Source organism: Wyeomyia smithii, chromosome 3 (genome assembly GCF_029784165.1).
Source record: "Wyeomyia smithii strain HCP4-BCI-WySm-NY-G18 chromosome 3, ASM2978416v1, whole genome shotgun sequence".
Taxonomy (NCBI): domain Eukaryota; kingdom Metazoa; phylum Arthropoda; class Insecta; order Diptera; family Culicidae; genus Wyeomyia; species Wyeomyia smithii.
The window spans coordinates 261,526,950-261,545,883 of NC_073696.1; the positions used below are offsets into that span (position 1 = coordinate 261,526,950).

Sequence of the window (18,934 nt, forward strand, 5' to 3'; positions counted from 1 at the left end):
CTTATTTTTACCTACAAACAACGGATATATAAATAGATCGCATCGAAGGTGCTGCCAGCGCAAAACCCAGTGCTCTTTCTCTAGCAGCTCCATCGGCAGAAGACAAATCACTTCGCTTCCGGGAGGGTCAGCTGTTGCCTGGAACCGAAGAGATATGCAACACCGAGCGAGGGAGGGTATTTATGTCTACTGACATTGCATTACTTGATAATTAGGGACTTCACAAATTATACCATCTAACAAAGAAGTAAAACAAAAACAGCCCACAACCACCCTAAGCCCATTCACCCAACGGAGCCCACAACGGGAGGCGGTTGATACAACAAATGGATTTGGTGTCACAGGCGGGTGGATTATGTGAAAGGTGAAAGCATAGGCGTATTACCGTGGGCAGTCGAGCGTGGGAAATTTCAGTCTTGTCTCGAGCCTACGCTGACACCTGCAAGCCTCCGGACGGTAGATAAGGGTTTGCGACCTGTGACGGCCGACAACTGCGAACCAACATCGAACGGAACCAGTTCAACCTTGCCATGCGGGCTGAGATTTGACGATGGTCGCTGGGGACCAATCCTTGTTTCCGGCTGTTTTTTTTCGTGCTTTCTCCTCTCCATCACGCAAAGATTTCGGGGCAATATGATTTTTCGAAATTGCGACTAGATGGCTATGGCAGATATGATTTTGGTCAAACGAAAGAACATTCACGGAATAACAAATAGCTGAGCTTGTTTTGATGGCCAATCATTAACTCGCAATTGTGATCTGAGAATTGATACCTCTGACGACGAATTGGGACTTCATCCAGGCAGCACTAGTGTCTGCTTTTATCTTTTAGAGAATTATCATATGTTAACTCAGACATGTTTTATTATAAGAGGGACTTTTTTGTTAGGAGGAGAGTCAACAGGGATAGTGTAGATTCTTGCTTGAAGGATAATGTGGTGGGCAGCCTGAGAATAAACCCATGTTAAAGTCCTATGGTAACCAAATGCCTTATTTTACTAAGATTAGAACCCACGACAACTCGCTTGTTATATCGAACACTGTAACCTTACGGCTACGGAGCTCCATAATGGATAAAATACTTGAAAAACTGTAGAATTCTATGGGACTCTATCCAACATGTAATTACACTAAAGTCGCTTTTTACTAGGGTTTGCAATCCCGGGAACGATTTCCCGGGATATGCCTTTTCCCGGGATTCCCGGATCCCGGGAATAGGAATATTGGTTCCCGGGGTCCCGGGATTCCCGAGCTCCTCGGAAAATTTTCCATACAATATTGCAGCGGTTCTCAACCTTTTTTTGTCCGCGTACCCCTTGGCAATATTTTTCATATCGATTGTACCTCCTGGCTTGGATTTTTCTTGCAGAGTGGAAGAGAGTAATGGTAGATCATGTTGTGGTAGTCTAGTTAAGGTTCCAAATTAAACTGTAGCTTGTTTGATTGGTACAGTAAGGTTTTAGGGGCTAGATTGACCAACAAATGAAGTTGAAAAAAAAAATTGAAACCCGTAAATCAATGCGACCAGAAATAAATAAATTAATAAAACTCAGTCAGTGTAACTTGGGTCGTGGCCGCGATTTCACATTAATTACGAAGGCATTCAAATGCTCTAAAATCTGGCTGCCAAACACTCAGCTTTATCTTCAACAAACTAAAAATATTGGACTCTTCAGTTTCTAATGAAATGTAGCAAGAGCTGGAATCGGTGATTTAGAAGTATTTTAGAAATCAGACACCAGCGGTGATTCAGCGATCTTAAGCAAAGTTTTACAGAAGGGAACTACATTATTTGGGCCTAACGAAAAATTGCCAGCGGAACTGAGGCGATTGATAGACGATTGTTCAAGAATTTCTGGAGTGAACCTAAATAAATTTTGTTATTCAATTGGTAATTAATGATGAAGCCACCTAGCACGTTGGGCCTCTCTGTTGTAATGATGAAGCCACCTAGCACGTTGGGCCTCTCTGTTTCTGGTGCCGGTGAGGTCCTTAAAAAAACATTTTATCGCACTATCGTCCGGCATTCTTGCGACATGTCCAGCCCATCGCAACTTTTTATTAATAAACTATATTTGAAATCTCATTTTTGCTAAGGATTTTTCCTTTCCCGGTTCCCGGGAATTCCCGGGAAATGAGATTTTTCATTCCCGTTTCCCGGGAAATCTATTCTCGGGAATATTGCAAACCCTACTTTTTACGCGGGGGATACGTGGATAATACGGATATTAGCTTTCTGCATTGGATCATATTGGGCTTTGTTGTGGTGCGTCTTGGTCACGAACTTGTTTGGTAATAATCGTAATGTTTATATAAAAATCAAGTATTTTAGAACGAATTTCGTCATGAACATACAACATATAGATCCTATAATCGTCCTGCACATTCAATGTCACTTGAAAATGATTACAAGCGCCGTAAATTGCGTAAATGCTTAACTGGTGCGATTTTTACAATTCTCCCCTACCAGCATGTTGTCCTCCAAGACATCAGTTTTATAACACTCTAACAGCAAAAGGATGTTGTCACGAACTTCTTGAAAAAGCTTTAGGCAGGGGGATGTTGTCATTTTTTACCACTGATGTAGAGGACGCTGGCTCATGGCGTATCAAGAATTTTTCTCCACTCGCCTCAGTCCTGGGCTACTCGTCACCAATTTCCTAGACTCTCCAACACTCGCAGATCAACCTGATGAAGCCACCTAGCACGTTGGGCCTCTCTGTTTCTGGTGTCGGTGAGGTCCTTGAAAAAACATTTTATCGCACTATCGTTCGGCATTCTTGCGACATGTCCAGCCCATCGCAGTTTCCCGACCTTTGTCAGGTACACAACGGGAATCTTTTCAAGTAGTACCTACAGATCATGATTCATACGCCTGACCCACTCTCCGCTTTCGGATTGTATTCTACCAAATATTGCCCGCAACACGTCCCGTTCAAATACGGCCACTACGCGTATTTCCTCCGTCATGGTTTCAAGTCCATACAGAACTTACTTATTTCCTGGCGTCATATGGTTAGGCGCACTCGGTTCATGGTAGCTTGTCTCCAGTTTCTTAAGCGTCCTGCATTTCCGAGATTTTACTCCATCTGATCCAACCGCATAGCTTGTTGCGCGTCTCTACGTCTTGTGCCGATCGGATTCGAGACGAACACCGTTTTTGCGGGATTGTTGTCCGGCATTCTTACAAAATGTCTCGCCCATTGTTTCCTTCCAGCTTCAGCGATTTTCTGGATACTGGCCTCGCCGTAGAGTTCGGATGATCAGATTCAGATAATCCTAAGCATACGTCGTTCGAAAACGCCTAGCGCTAGTGCTATGCATATTTAAGGCCGCATAACATAACACCTGTAGGTGAAATGTTGAACAAGAGGCAGGAAAAACCGTTGCCTTGTCGAAGTCCCTTGCGTATTTCAAACGAGCTTGATATCACACACGAAATTTTCACACAGCACTGTACACCATCCATCGTGGTCTCAACCAGTCTTGTTAGTTTCGCGGGGGAGCCATTTTCATCCATAACTTTTCGTGGTGCGTGGGGACTTGGTATTCAGGACACTTTTAGAGAATCTGCCGCAGCGTAATGATTTGGTCCGTTGTCGAACACCCATCCACAAAACCGGCTTGACAGCTTTCCACAAACCTTCGTGCTAGCTGTGAGAGATGGCGGAAGATGGCTTGGGAGAGCACTTTGTAGGCAACGTTGAAAATCGTCACTGATCGTCGTGAAAATCACATTCCAACTTGTCACCCTTTTTGTATATTTGGCATATTACTCCCTCCTTCCACTCCTCCGGTAGCTGTTCTGTATCCCGGCTCCTGACTACAGCAGATGCAGACAAGAAGCGAATCTATCCGGGCCCAGCTTGATGAGCTCCGCTGCGATGCCATCCTTTTCAGCTGATTTGATGTTCTTGAGCTGCTTGATAGCATCCTTCACTTTGCTTATATCTCCCTCATCCGCTGTGTTGACGAAGTCGTTCCTTCTACCGTCGTGGTCCTCTGCCTTTGAGCCATTAAGGTTTTCATAGTAGTGCTGCCGTCAATTTCAGTTCGCGGCAAAATCCAGCGCGAAGTGAGTTTAGTTTCTTCTAGAATCTACGTGCTCCTTGAGAACGATACAGCTGCTCCATTTCCTCAAACTCCAACTCTTCAAGGCAACGCTTTTTGTCCCGGAAAAGATGGCTCTGCTGTCTTTGTTCTGTTTGTATCGACTCACGTTATGACGGGTCCTTTGCTGCAGCCAAGTCCATAGAGAACTACTAGTCTAATTCAGATTTTGTACATCGTCACTTACATGCGGCGCCGTATGCTTCTGGATCGAACCGTCTGGCCGAAGTAGGCCAGATTTCCAGCTTGAATACGTCGTTGGATCTCCTTACTTGCACTATTGTAGGCGGTTACCAGAGATCCCGTGTATACAAACTCATCTTCCACTTCGAAATCATCACCGTCCAAGGTCCGTGGAGAGCGAATGTAATGTCGCAAAGTTTCTCGTTATAATGTCAAGGTTGTGTGCGAAGTTGAATACCTTTGTTAAAAATCGTGCCTGTCGTTTCAATGCCCGCTCGTCGGATTACACGCTCAAGAGTAGTGTTGAACAACGTGCAGGATAGTTTATCTCCTTTTCTCAACCCTCTACACGCTTCGGAGGGATTCGAAAATGCCCTCGATACGCACACGTACCACATAACTCGACCCAAAGTAGCTTTAATGAGTCGTGTCAGTTTATCCGGAAAATCTTAGTCGTGAATAATTTGCCATAGCTTGTCTTGATCGATTGTATCATACGCTGCCTTGAAGTCCACGAAGACGTGATGTGTGGGCACGTTGTACTTCCGGCATTTCTGAAGGATCTGCCAGAGAGTCAAGAGTGCCCTACGAATCCTTTTGCTAGCGGAGAAAGACGGCGGAGCAAAATCTGGGAGAGGACTTTGGAGGCCGCGTTGATCAAGATTGTGCCACGGTAGTTGCTGCATTGTAGTCGATTGCCATTTATATAGACGGAGCTCTTTCTTTCTTCCAAGTCCTGAAAATTACGCAGTGGAGTGAAGTTGCTAGTGCCGGTAGTCTGCCCTTACCTGCGGCTCGATTGTTCTTTAGTGAACCCAATTTAATCTTCAGGATATCGAGAACTGGAACACTGTAACTGGTTTTATCATGAACTTTATCGAACAAGTTTCTAGCGTCTCTTCGACATGGCTGACGTCCCGGTTATTTCAAGTCTGTCCTCGCTAGTGCCTCGTTCCACCTGCTAATACCAGGTCATAATCACAATTCTCTGAACAGGTCCATAATACTCTGGTCAGTTTTCTTACAAGAAAGAAAAGATTTATATTTCGTCAAGAAGAAGGAGTCTTGTCAAAACCTCGTTCCTCCAGCCAATATCGCGTCATAATTACATTTCCCTGGAGAGAACTGTTATACATTACTCAGACCAGTTTTATCATGAAAGGGACTTATTTTTGTTAACTGGAAAGTAAACAAGGATATTGTATAATTCAGCTCTAGGTGGGAGTGGTGGGGAGCCTAAGAATAAACCCATGTTAAAGTCTGATTTTACTAAGATTGAATTTACGACCACCCGCTTGTCAAAGCGGACTCTGTAACCTTGTGACTAAGATTCCCCCTATCTGCAGCTGAAACAAGCCTAACTAACGGTAGGTACTCAAATCTCAAAAGGCTTGCGCTATCCGTAAAAAAAAATCTGCGTTTGTGTTACGTAACCGAGTTTTTATTAGTGACGACAACTGTATGTCAAAAGGTTGTGGAAAAGATATGGATGACAATGATACGGTATGTTTTATGGTAAACAATAATTCAAAATGTATGTTTAATAGGGTGGGGAATCGTTATATGGAAAAAACGGAACTTGATAGCAAAAACCCAGAACCAGGTTTTTTTTTGTTCTATTCGGGGCCCCAAACAATCCTAAATTCATCGGAAGTCGATTGGTTTTGTCTTCGCTTGGCGCATTGCACTTCAAATTTATATGGAGATTTGTATGGAAAAACAAACTTTTTTGCATTTTCTATTCTAATAAGCTCAAAATGGCCCAAACCATAGGTTTCATGACTTCAAATGGTAGGTTTTTTGATGCCTAACAACTTGGCCGAAAACACTAAAGAGCTAGGGTGTCCCAAAAAAATACTAGAGCTGTTCAAAGTTGATTATGTCGAAATTTATGTTGCAAATCATTTCTTCTGCCAACACTGCCAGTGTACCGGCGTCAGTCAAATTTCATCTGAAGTAACCTCTGAAACACGTTGTAGACTTTACCTACGCCTAGAATATTGACCTAAATTTTTCTCCACCCTAATGCGTATAGCTGTATGTACTCAGGATTAACAGTTTTAAGATTGCAAATCGATGAAGAAATTGGTTCAGCACTGATTAGTTTATTAGTTAGATATTTTGTTGACGAGTTTGGAGCATTGTTTTGTTTCATATGTATTAGGGTGGGGAATCGTTGTGTGGAAAAAACGAAACTAGATAGCAGAAGGCCAGAACCAAGTTTTTTTTGTTCTTTCTGGGGCTCCTAACAATCCTAAATTTATCGGAAGTCGATTGGGTTTGTCTCCGCTTGGCGCATTGCATTTCAAATTTATATGGAGATTTGTATGGAAAAACCAACTTTTTTGAATTTTCCATTCTAAAGAGCACAAAATGGCTCAAACCAAAGGTTTCATGACTTCAAATGGTAGGGTTTTTGATGCCTAACAACTTTGCGGAAGACACTAAAGAGCTAGGGTGTCCCAAAAAATTACTACAGCTGTTCAAAGTTGAGTATGTCGAAATTTATGTTGCAAATTATTTTTTCTGCCAACACTGCCAGTGTACCGGCGTCAGTCAGATTTCCATCAGAAGTGGCCTCAGAAACACGTTGTAGATTCTACCTACGTTTAGAATGTTGACCTAAATTTGTTCACTTGATCCAGCTGAGTGTTTAAACTCGTTACGGCAGGTTACTTCTGATGGGAATCCTGCTGACACCGGTACATTGGTAGTGTTGGCATAAAACAAGATTTTCTGCATTTAAATCGACATACTTAACTTTGAACAACTTTAGCTCTTCTTATGAACATCCAAGCTCTTCAGTGTCTTCGGCAAAGTTGTTAGGCATCTAAAATACTATACTTTAACATAATGTAGTGCATTATTAGAGTATTATTGAGCTCTCTAGAAAGGTAAATGCAAAAAAGTAGGTTTTCCCATATAAATTTCCATACAAATTTGAAATGCAATGCGCCAAGCGGAGACAAAACCAATCGACTTCCGGTAAGTTTAGGGTTGTTTGGGGCCTCAAAAGGAACCAAAAAAACTTGGTTCTGGAAAATCGATCATTTTTCCCCACCCTAATATTTAATGTACTTGTTTACAAAGACGTGAAATGTTTTCACCTTCACCTATACAAAGTTGATAATAACATTGTATGTAAAATCCTGTAATATCGAAGTTTAATGATAAAATAACAAAAACAAAATCGCATCATAAGACATATCACATGCTTTTTCAGTACAAATTGATTCGTTTACAGATGCGTAACAACAAAACAAACCTTGAGGATGAAATAAATCAGGATAAAACTTTTTTTTAATTTTCCGTAGATTTTTTTCAATTTCCCAACGTTTATTACACAAACGTTAAAAATATTTTTAAAAAATATCATAAATACCCAGAAAGTAAAAAAAGTCAAAAATCTCGAATATGTCAAAGGTATCAATAATATCAAGAATCTCAAAAATGTCAAATGAAGCAAAAGTGTTAAAAATATCGAACATGTAAAAGGTGCTAAGGTATGTCCTATATAAATTGAGAAAATTAAGTTTTAAATTCTCAACTTTCTCATAAATGGTTTCACAACTCGCCTCTCGAGTACAGACGTGATGCAAGCATTGCTACAGACGGTCGGATATTCCGTGGATTGACTAACGACCGGGGGCAGTTAAACGCGCACATTGCGGTTGTTGCTCCTGGGTTGCGGTGGGTGTATGCTTATGTTGGATTTTTTTTCCTCTTCGTCATCAATGGAAAAAATAATTTATGATATAAATAAAAGTTCATTCTTCCAACGTGTATCATTGTCTATTTATATCCACCTTCCTTTCGAGAATACCTAGTGAGCGCAAGAAGGCGATTGCGGTGCTCCGATTCAAAAATTATAACCGATCTGCTAATTGGAAGTTCCATTGGCTAGGAAGTCATTAACATATGTACACAATAAAAGACAGTTTGCTAGTTTACCTTACTCTGACGAGAATTCGCACTTACCTGGAAAGAGAGAAGTGAAAAAAACAGTTAGAAATTTAGGTACAGCAACAAACAGACTGTAACAGATCCGTTTTTGAACGAATACCATTACCTGGACAATAGTTAGCAAATAATCATAAAACATTTATAAAACAAAGCAATCTACAAAGAATAATAGGCAGCAGAGTAATGCACAAAAATTTACCGAAAATCCTATTATCCCTTGAGGCTTAAAATTGCCGGTAAAATTATCTCCGCCGTCGTTAAACTGTTCACAATGGACAGGCGACAAAAAGAGCGGAAAACGAAGGATAAAATGATCAATGGATTTGCGCAATCAGCGTACAACGACCCGAAACGAAGGAGAAATTTGATGCATCCGTAAGTTTGAGGCGTGAAATTAGATTTAATTAGGCGGGGGAGTGAAAATCTAATGACGAACAAAAAGGCCACCGATAATCCAGCCAACCGACCACGAGAGCTGCTGGAAGCGGGTTTTGTTGGAGAGTACCTGCCAATTGGATTACTTTCTACGGCCGCAAGCGAAACCGCTCTGCACGCCGCCGTCAAGAGGCTGGGATGAAAGAAACCTAACCTATTACATGTTGGATAACGCGTCGAAAGCAATTAAAATTTACTGTACATACATACACAGCGGCACTGAGATAGCATTGGAAGTAATGCACGCTACACAACAGCCAGCATAATAATTTAATTAAAAATCAACAAAGTTGACGCTGCGGTGGCGACCTTCGGGTTGCGGGGATTTTTTTATTAAAAATGTTTTCTAACTAATTACAAACATATTTACTCACTTCGCGAAGCTTAAGTTTTCTCAACAAATGTTTATTTTAAATGTATTTTTACACCCCCTGGATTTCCTTTGTTGCACCAACTATGAATTACGACCGCTTTAAACTTTAAACTTTTCAACATAATTCAGTCTGAGTAAAATGTGCGTTCTACGAGACATATTGGACAGTGTTGGAAAACCATCTACTTTGCCGCTTTTTTGTTCACTTTTTGACGATGTGTATTTGATGTAGTAAAAAGGGTAATATTTATATTTCGATAACGTCAATCATCGGGTTTCGGTTCGAGTTTTTGAACAAATTTCACACAAATTCGCCAACAAATGTGCAAACGTAGCTAAAGTCTTTTTTAAGATAACAAAAACGTTCCAAAAACTCAACAATGCAAAGTTCATTCTATCGTGTTCTATTTTTTCTTATTTTCAGGAGAACAGTCTGGGGCACGTCGGGATATCCGAAGCAAAAATTCATACACCAGCAAACGGTTGGACAAAAAACCATTCAAACGAGACGAGAAAAGATCCACTGCTACTGGTCGAAGGAGAATGTCCTTGGTTCATCCGCAGAAATTATAGGTCATTCACTTTGATTGGCATTGACGGCGGGCAGCTGGTCGGATGTCGGAAAACGACAACACCGAAAGAGCTGTCCCCCCGAGCAAAAGCCACGCGTCATCGCCGAGGGTGTTGAGTGGAGAAGCAGCAACCTTTCGGAAGAAGTTTGAACAATGAATTTGTGAGGCCTAGACTCGAGTTTGTTTTACTGCTTCCGATGACGATGACGACGACAGGTCCCAAATTTGCGTGCAAATCAAAAGCAGCAGTCCAGTAACACGTTGTCGGCACGACGGGTAGTTTAACCCAGTCACACTTTGATGAATAGGTAAAAATTGCACACGAAGGAAAATATATGTTGTCGCAGTGATAAATTGGTGTAGAAGGTGAAAGTCTTGTGTATAACTATAGTGTTGGTCGCATGATTGATCGGTATCGAAAAGTAGAGAAGTAATATTTTATTTTCGAGCGCTGGACTTCGAAAAAGAAAAAAAAATGAGACTCCGTGTTCCAAGTTTTATTAATCAATTTATCTATTAAAAAAAACACCAGATCTCGACGATCGATTGTTTTATAAGACATTTGGCATAAAAAAATAATAAGCCTGCCGAAAATTTCATCCAATTTTTCTCATCAGCGACCTACAGTTACCAAGAAAGGGAATTTTATCGCTACTCATTTTCTATTGCCCACTGATTTTACTGCCATGCGGTAGTTGTTTTTCCCACGGAAAACAACATAACAGCACTTTATTCCGGCGAAGTAATATCAAGAAATGATACTCTCTCACACAGTATGCAACAGAAGGTTGCTTTAAATGTCTCTCTGTCTATGGGATTAAAATTTCGTGCCTATATCTGGTTCTAAGTATGATGCTGTTGCACGTAAGAGCTGAAAATTTACATAGAGAGTTTTTGCAAGAAGATGAAGTTTTTGAACCTACCGTTAAAAGAAACTCAGAAAGTCGATTTGCAATAAACAACGTTTCGAATGTTGTTCTCGAACTGACAATTGACTGAAATACGCAACGATTTATATTAACAGCATGTGCGTTGCACGGTAAACGGTATCGCTAATGATAGCAGGTAAACACTTTATCTTTTACTTTTATCTTTCTTATTCTCTCTTTTCAATACTCTCCTGCCCACATATCCCTACCACAACGCAACCAGTATTGAGAGCGAGTGTTTTCTAATTCCATTTTGCTACACGATAATCATTAATTTAGGTTACTCTCTCTTCAACATTCTCAAAATTCACATTTTTTATCAACATTACCCCCAGGGCTAATTCGTGGCTACGCAACTGGGTTGTATATAGTTCTATGCCTGTGAGAGGTTGAAGTTATACTCTGATATGATTTAAAAAGAACATGAAGTGCTCATGCTGGTAGTTAATAATTGTAGTTGGTTTGATATGACATTCGTTTTTTACTGAGCGCATATAATAAAGCCGGAATAAGATTAAATAAATGTGTGCTATAATATTATTTGAGTAAAAAAATGTGTGCTTTAATATATAATATTACGTTTAGGTATCTTCTGGTTTTTTCGACCAATTATGGAGACCTGTCGCTTCATGAAAATGGTGCTATTTAAAATTGTCCCCTCTTCAATAATACTGGAATACTGAGGTTCTACACATGAATTTTGCAGCACTTAACTCAAATCCATTGCTTTGAGATTTTTTAAGCTAAATGCTCTACAAATTTTGAATTCATAAACGAATTCAATAATCAAGGTCAAGCTTATTTATCCAAGAATGAGCTCCATCTCTCTCTCTCTCTCTCTCTTTCTCTTTCTCTCTCCCTCTTTCTTTATCTCTCTATCTCTTTCTCTCTTTTTTCTCTTTCTCTCTCTGCTGCAATCTCTCTCTCTTTCAATATCTCTCCCTCTTTCTATGTCTCTTCAGATCTATATATCTCAATCTCTCTCTATCTCTATCCCTCTATCTCTATCTCTCTCTCTCCTTTTCTCTTTTTCTCTCTCTCTCTTTTTCTCTTTATTTCTCTTTCTCTCTCCCTCTTTCTTTATCTCTCTATCTCTTTCTCTCTTTTTTCTCTTTCTCTCTCTGCTTTAAGTCAGTATTTTTGTTTTCCTCATACATTCTCAATTCTGTTCAAAGTGACATCGAAACAAGAAACATTGTGCAAGCTCATTGTACAGTTCTAACTGAACCTCACCAAAATTTCGACAAAAGGTTGGCGGTTCACCATTTTACAAGCGAAAATCGACTGTGTAAAATATCCAGCATACCTCAACAATAATTCGCAAGAAAGATAGCGAAATACCGACCGAAGTTATGGACAAAAAAGGACTTCCTTCTTTCTTGTCTTGATCAAATTTCAAGCCCAGTGGTGTGGCTATCAATCAAGATGTGTACCAAAAACGAACGTTTGAGAAATATTTTAATTCCATTGTCTTTTAAAACAACGTGCCGAAATTCATGTGTTTTGGCCAGATAAAGCTTCATCCCATTACGGGAAGAAACACAAACATTCCTGAACCCGTTTGTACCCAAAATAAGCAGCCCAATGAATCTGGCTCAATGTCGCCAGATCGAAGATTTCATTGGATAGAGTCACAAGATGGATTTGAAAACTCGACGTGAAGGCCCTAGTTCTACCGCTCCTGAACCGGCATTTTGAACTAGCTTCTCCAGATAGCAAAGCCAAAGCCAAAAGCAAAGCATTGGTGCTACATTCCGATTCGGAACTCGACCTTCTGTTTATTATACACAGACTTCGCAGCCAACTGTTAACAGTACAGGACAATTGCGGGGCCAGCGCTACGATCCTACTAACACTAACAGTCTCTCCCGAGCCGAGACTCGAACCTACGACAACTGGCTTGTTAGGCCAGCATCGTACCTCGAGACCAGCTGGGAGGGTGCTCATTATAAACGATTCTCAAATGTTCATTAATTTTTTCCTAAATAATGAATGAATTTATGGGACATAAATCAGTTTTTCTTTAGATATTTTTCCCTTTTATTAACAGAAGTATAAATGAATTCAAAATTTTTATATGATTCTATAATTCCTATTTCAACTTTTCTTCCAATGTTCACCTTTTTTTAAAACATTATTAGCAATATCCTCTTCTACGAAAACTGTGTCCATATATTTGTAATATTGCCAAAACTATGCACTTTTCGGGAAACCCGGAAGGTCTACCAAGTTTACCACATTAATGCTGTTGAAGATAATAAATTTAAAAATCTGCTCATAGATGCTACCTGGTGCGAAATTTCGAAAGCAAACGAAACGAAAACCAACATATTCGGTAATCAAAGGATTTCGCATAAAGTTCAGTCCTAATCCTTTTCGCAGTGCCCGGTGACCAAAATCCGTCCAGCTCTTTCAAAGAATTATTAACCAAAAATAACCTCACACACAGGGCACCTTGTAACAATACAGTGGTTTCTCTATCATGCTGCAGCTGGAGTGACCAGCAAGAAGGATAAATGAATCCTTTTCAAATTGAAAGATATCAGGGTTATTGCCGGCGGTTGATCCATCTCAAATGACAATCGACGTAAATTTACCACTGATACGACGGCCGATGCGGAGTCCAATCTCGTATAAATGACCAAACCGAGCAGGAAATGCCAGATTGAATTACCGTGTCTGACAGATACGGATGTGTGCGTGTGAACGCGGGTGGGGGATGATGTGCAGTAAACCGTTAGAATGGTTCAGGGAAGACTCAGATTGCCAGCTCAAACTGGCTGAACAACCGGTTAGCAATTTCTGCGACGCACTGCGTCACGTATAAAGAAGGAAAATCTACCATCAAGAATCAACCAAACTGAACCGTTCTAAAAGCCACACAATGGATTGAGACCGGCGAGAAATTTCCTTCTTCGTCAGTTCGAGTTGGAAATATTCTGCCGGTGCGTCATCCCAGCATCATTGCCCGAACGACACCCACAGCTGTATCATGAGTATTTATATATACACACATACATAAGGACAGCGGCCAGTAACTATAATAGTACTTAAAACGCAATAGGAAGTCGCTTGTTATAACTGCGAAAAAAAGCTGTATATCAATAAATGCGTCACCGTAGTCTGCTAATGGACCATATAAAAGCCAGGATACGACGCCAGCTGACCGAAGAGAAGATCTTTATTGAAAATAGCATTATTTTTATTGCGCAGGGTAAAAAGTCTGACCGCATTCAGTCCAGACAGTTGTGGACAACTTAAAAGACAGTTTTGTTAAAAAAGTTGTTTGATCTGATTTCGCCCAAAAATTGCACGAAAAACATAATTCAATGATTATCTAGGATTTGACAGCAATACTGTTAATAATCATCTAGCGGTTTCTGTTGACAAAAACATTAACAAACTTGTTAAAAAGTAGCATTATTGCTATAATAACTAATTGCATGTAGAATTGGTTAACATAGCGAAGATGATAACTTTAATATGATAAAACAAAATTCTTAAGCGTACTTAATTATAGTATATCGCCAAAATGCGCCATAATTATTAAATTAAACTGATATGAACCGTATAAATGAACTACTGCTAATCGCACTCCCTTATCATGGGATGAGCTGTTCGCTTCCTGCGGCCAAATTGTCGAACGAAAACCAAACGAGAAGTGTTGACTGTTGTTGATGGCATATACACGTACATTCCACCGATTAAGAAAGGTCAGCAACGCATTCCGATCAGTGCGTTGATCCGTTTAATAGCAAACACACCAGCAGCGAAATACCACCCGGCAGTGCCAACACCAACACTTACCGTAGTCATCCTTGCGGGCCCAGGACTGGGTCAGCGTCGACGACGAAATGTAGCACAGGCCGCTGGTCATTGTGGCTCCCTACACTGAGCACAAGCTTTTCCCTCGAACCTTTTCCACCAGACGACGACGTACACAGACTTTCGCCGCCCGAAAAGCTCTTCTCTAGAAGAACCAAGCTTCGCCCGCTCGCGGTGTCGCGCACGCAAAAACTTCACTCGCGCAGTCTATTATTATCGACTTGCCGATGCTTCTTCGCTCAAACCTATGTATCGCCCGCAATGCGAATATTTATTTTTATTCCCCACTGGCGATATTTCCTAGTTCTTCGATACAAAAACAACCCAACGATCGGCGGTCGCCACCAACGCACACTATCGCTAAGATTATGCAATTTTAAAGATCCACTTCAGCTACGAAACCCAATCAAGGTGTTATCGCGCTATGAAATCACCAAAACTTCTCCCGCTGCCTAAACGCTCGACGGAAACGGATGCACCACCGGGTTTCGGATTTCAATCGCTGCCACTAGAAGGTTTCCTGCGATGAACCGCACCGGATGGACGCCGGGGAGCAGAATTTCCCATCCGTTCTGTCAGAACTTCAAAGCAACACTGTATGGCCCGCATCTCATCGCACTTCTTGAGTCAATACGCGACGCGAGTGTCACACTTGGTAACAGCGGAGCTTCGATCGGCGAAAGGCGAAACAAAGCTAAAAAACTCGGTACGTGTCTTTGTGTATCAGCACTTAGGCTAATGACATACTGAGGCGTCAAAGGAAGCGAAGCGTTGAGCGTTCGAGAAGCGGAATAAACAGAAGCGTTGGGTGAAGCTTCCTATGACATACTGGAGCGAGCGTCGCAAATGCGTTGTATTGTCATATTCCTAGATTTCAGTAGCGGTTTTGTTTGAAGGAAATATGAATTCGTCCAATGGAGATTTTTTTGCTTCTTCAAGCACGGTAAATTACGTTTTTAGTAAACATAGAGATTTTTTTATGAAATAAAATAATATTACTGAAGTGAGTTGCGCTACAGACGTAGTAAAAAATATTAGAAAATATTCTGAATTTTAAACCCGTTGACCCCGAGCAACATTCAACTAGTTTACAATATCTATTAGAATTTAAAAAACCCATGTGAGCACAGCTAGTTACTCAGCGGCTTGCATTTTCGCGACCAAAGAAGTTCAGCATGCTAGATTCCTGACCATTCGAATCAATACTCAACATCAATCAAAAATACCAGTGTTGTTTTTCCGACGGCCTGAAAACTTTTCCCGATAGTATTTTCTATCCTCCTCTATTTTTAAAGATTTAATACCAAAATAAAGCAAATATAAAGCACCTGGCGATATCAGGTTTAGTCTGAACATGGTATTACTACACTAACAATTTCTAAACATTTTGACATTTTCTAAACGAAAATGTATTTTATTTGCTTTTTTTCAATTACCAAACCAAAACAAAGCAAATATGAGGCACCTGGCGATGAAAGATTTAGTCTGAATATGGTAGTACCGCGTACGTATACGCGCGTCAAAACACTACTCGTTCTGTTTCGCCGCCTCTACCGACGCGTCTTTGCCGCTCCAGTATGACCGGTTTGAGCGTTTCATATAGACGTTCGAAGAAGTAGCTCAGACGCCTTTACGACGCTTTTTGCTTCGCTTCGTTTGACGCCTCAGTATGTCAGTAGCCTTAGGAAATCGTTGTACAACGCGAAGGCTGTGCGGCATACGTAAACAGTAACCAGCCAACAACGGCAGTAGCGTTGGTGCGCGAAAAATTGCGCTGCTTTAAAATACGGAGTTGATGCGAGAGAACACAAAAAAAAAACAGACGGTTCACGTCTTTCGTCACACCACCACGCGAGGGCGAAAGAGCGAAGGGAAAAACAAAGACATTCTGCTGTCTTTATGAAGCTACATATATATGTACACTACCCTGGTAATCGCGTCGACAAACAGACAATCATAAAAAAAGCTAAAACAGCTGTTGCGTCTTGCATTGCGATCTAATCGGCAAATTCTACACCCCATTTAGGTGCCCCCATATACATATACCATGAGAAATTCCTCCAAACACGCGAAATTGACTCACTTTGGTCAACACGCGTTCTTATCGCTCTCCTACCGACCTCAAATTATCGTCATGTCACTGTTCTCGGCAAACCAGTGATGGCGTACTATGGAAAAAAAACGTTAAAAGCGCATTTTGGTATTTTCGGGATCAAAGGTCCGCTTTTTAGGAGTTTTTTTGTTTACCGCGTGTTCTGGGGGAAGTTTTGAAACCAGTCATTTGAATGAAACGCATTTTTTCAACAAAACTTCCGCATCTGAGGTGTTTTTATCACAAAATGTTTCATACATGCAAAGGAACGCAGTGTAAGTAGGAAGCAAACAGCATCTTTTGAAAAACAATATTATTTCAACATTTTTTGGCACTTGAGCTTGAGCTTGAACGATCGCACATTTTGTAGTTGCTTTTCCATGATGTATCTGAGCTAGTGAAGTTGCACGGAAACCACCGTAAGATGGGTAATTTGGGATTAATCTAGCATCATCAATGTACAACAATTCAGTAGCTTCCGCTTTGTATGGATCAGTAACGGCGCCGGCTACGTCGGTTATGGAAAGAAAGAAGGAAACGTTACAATCGTTGTTGCCAGAGATCGATTTAAACTCTGCATTTCTAACTATTGTTACGGAAAGGAATGTTCCATTGTCACCGTGGTAAGTGACGGATATTTATACTTTTACCCTTATATAAAGACTCTACAGCTCTTCTTCGCCGAGCCACGTACAGAGGGGGTAGACAAAATGATTGAGACAGGCAAAATTTTGTTAAAATTCAAACGATCAGGACTTCACGAAAAATGAATCAATTTTGACGAAACAGGTTTCATTTTACTGGAAAACTATCCTACTTTTAAAATATTATGTGAGGACTTGATGCGGCCAATGGACACCGGAAATGTTCCGGATTTTAGGAGTGTGTCAAAATGTTCATTTTTGCAACGCTTAGAACTTTTTCTGACAGCTAGTTTCTTGTAGATTTCTATGTTGCCAATAAACTAGAATTCATTCCGCGTTCATTGATACCCAAAGGTTGGAAATCCGTCAAGGAACCATCGAGATACGAATTATTTAATTATGAGTGTTGTTTTTAGCAGGTTTTTTTCCTGTTGGGTGCATACATATGTATTCCATTGCGGCCAGTTTGTAGCCTCGTGCAGTATCTGAGGCCCTAAATATTGTAAATGTACTGGTAAGAGCGGCAAACATAACGAGTGGTAGTGTAGTTTCATATATACAGTGTACGAGGCACCCGACTGGGTGGTAGTTGCGACGTCACGATCATATTTTTTCTTCGGCAAGTTCATGATGCAACGTCACTTTCCATCTACGGAAGGAGGAATTGATGTCTGACTAAGCTCGGTGTGGTAAGCGGATTTCCAACAATCAGTATACAGTCAACTCTCCTTCACTCGATATTATGTATTTGGGCCACTTTACTCGTATTTTTTTTTTAAATTTACCTGACTAACTCTATACCCTCGCTAGCTCGTTGATCCCTGTTTCTTCGAAATCGAGTTAGGGAGAGTTACCTGCAATACCATGGATGTTTACTTGTATGAGTGACACAAGCGATTTCACAAATTTCTACTCATATTTGAATATTTCAATAGAAAGGGAACACATACTGTTTCATTGCATCATTGTTTACTTTTAAGAATGTTTAGCAATGTCATTCAGCTAATGGTGAACCTACTCCGTACTAATAAATGAAGTACAGTAATTCGAGATTGCTCTTTTACATATCCGAAATCCTAAACACATCCATTCCTCTTTTCAGAAGTTGTTTTTATGACATACTGCTTGTGCAGAGTAGTGTTTATTATTTCCGAAAATCCTTCTTCCACAAAAATGGTTGCATCTCGATGGTCCCTTGGCGGATTTTCAAGCTTTGGGTACCAATGAACTCGGAACGAATTCCAGTTTATTGGCAACATATAAGCCTTTAAGGAACTAGCTGTCAGAAAAAGTTCTAAGCGTTGCAAAAATGAACATCTTGACACACGCTCCTAAAATCCGGAACATTTCCGGTGTCCATTGGCCGCACCAAGTCCTCACATGATATTTGGAAAGTAGGTTAGTTTTCCAGTAAAATGAAACCTGTTTCGTCAAAATTGATTCATTTTTCGAGAAGTTCTGACCTTTTGAAAATTGACAAACTTTTGCCTGTCTCAATCATTTTGTCTACCCCCTGTAAGTTACTCTACAAGTATCGGCAATTATGATTGTCTTGAGAGATATTTATTCAACAACTCGCTGGTTTAGCACGAATGAACTACACAGGCTTACTAATGTGGAAACATTAGAAAATATGTCAAACCAAATTATCAATAAGTTCCGACAAAAATCGTTGCAATCCTCAATTACAACGATTAGCTCACTTTATAGTCAGTAAGATGGGTGTAAGATTAGATTAAGGTTTAATTTTAAAATCCTTTTTTTTGCTTGACAAGTAGGTTTACAATTTTCCTACAATTATATTCACT

General features: G+C 40.5%; 1 protein-coding gene across 7 annotated transcripts in view; it reads right to left on the reverse strand.

Moving 5' to 3' along the window:
• LOC129732881 (dual specificity tyrosine-phosphorylation-regulated kinase 1B) overlaps positions 1–18,934 on the reverse strand; it is a 103,385-nt gene that overhangs the window by 38,922 nt on the left and 45,529 nt on the right. For 2 of the 7 annotated variants that reach the window (XM_055694260.1, XM_055694259.1), the window contains exon 1: positions 14,373–14,988. The exons of the other annotated variants lie outside the window; for them this stretch is intronic. In XM_055694260.1, coding sequence (XP_055550235.1) covers positions 14,373–14,442 — 70 coding nt within the window. In that variant the 5' untranslated portion in view covers positions 14,443–14,988. Of the gene's footprint in view, positions 1–14,372; positions 14,989–18,934 lie in introns of those variants that run through there. 7 annotated transcript variants of the gene reach the window in all.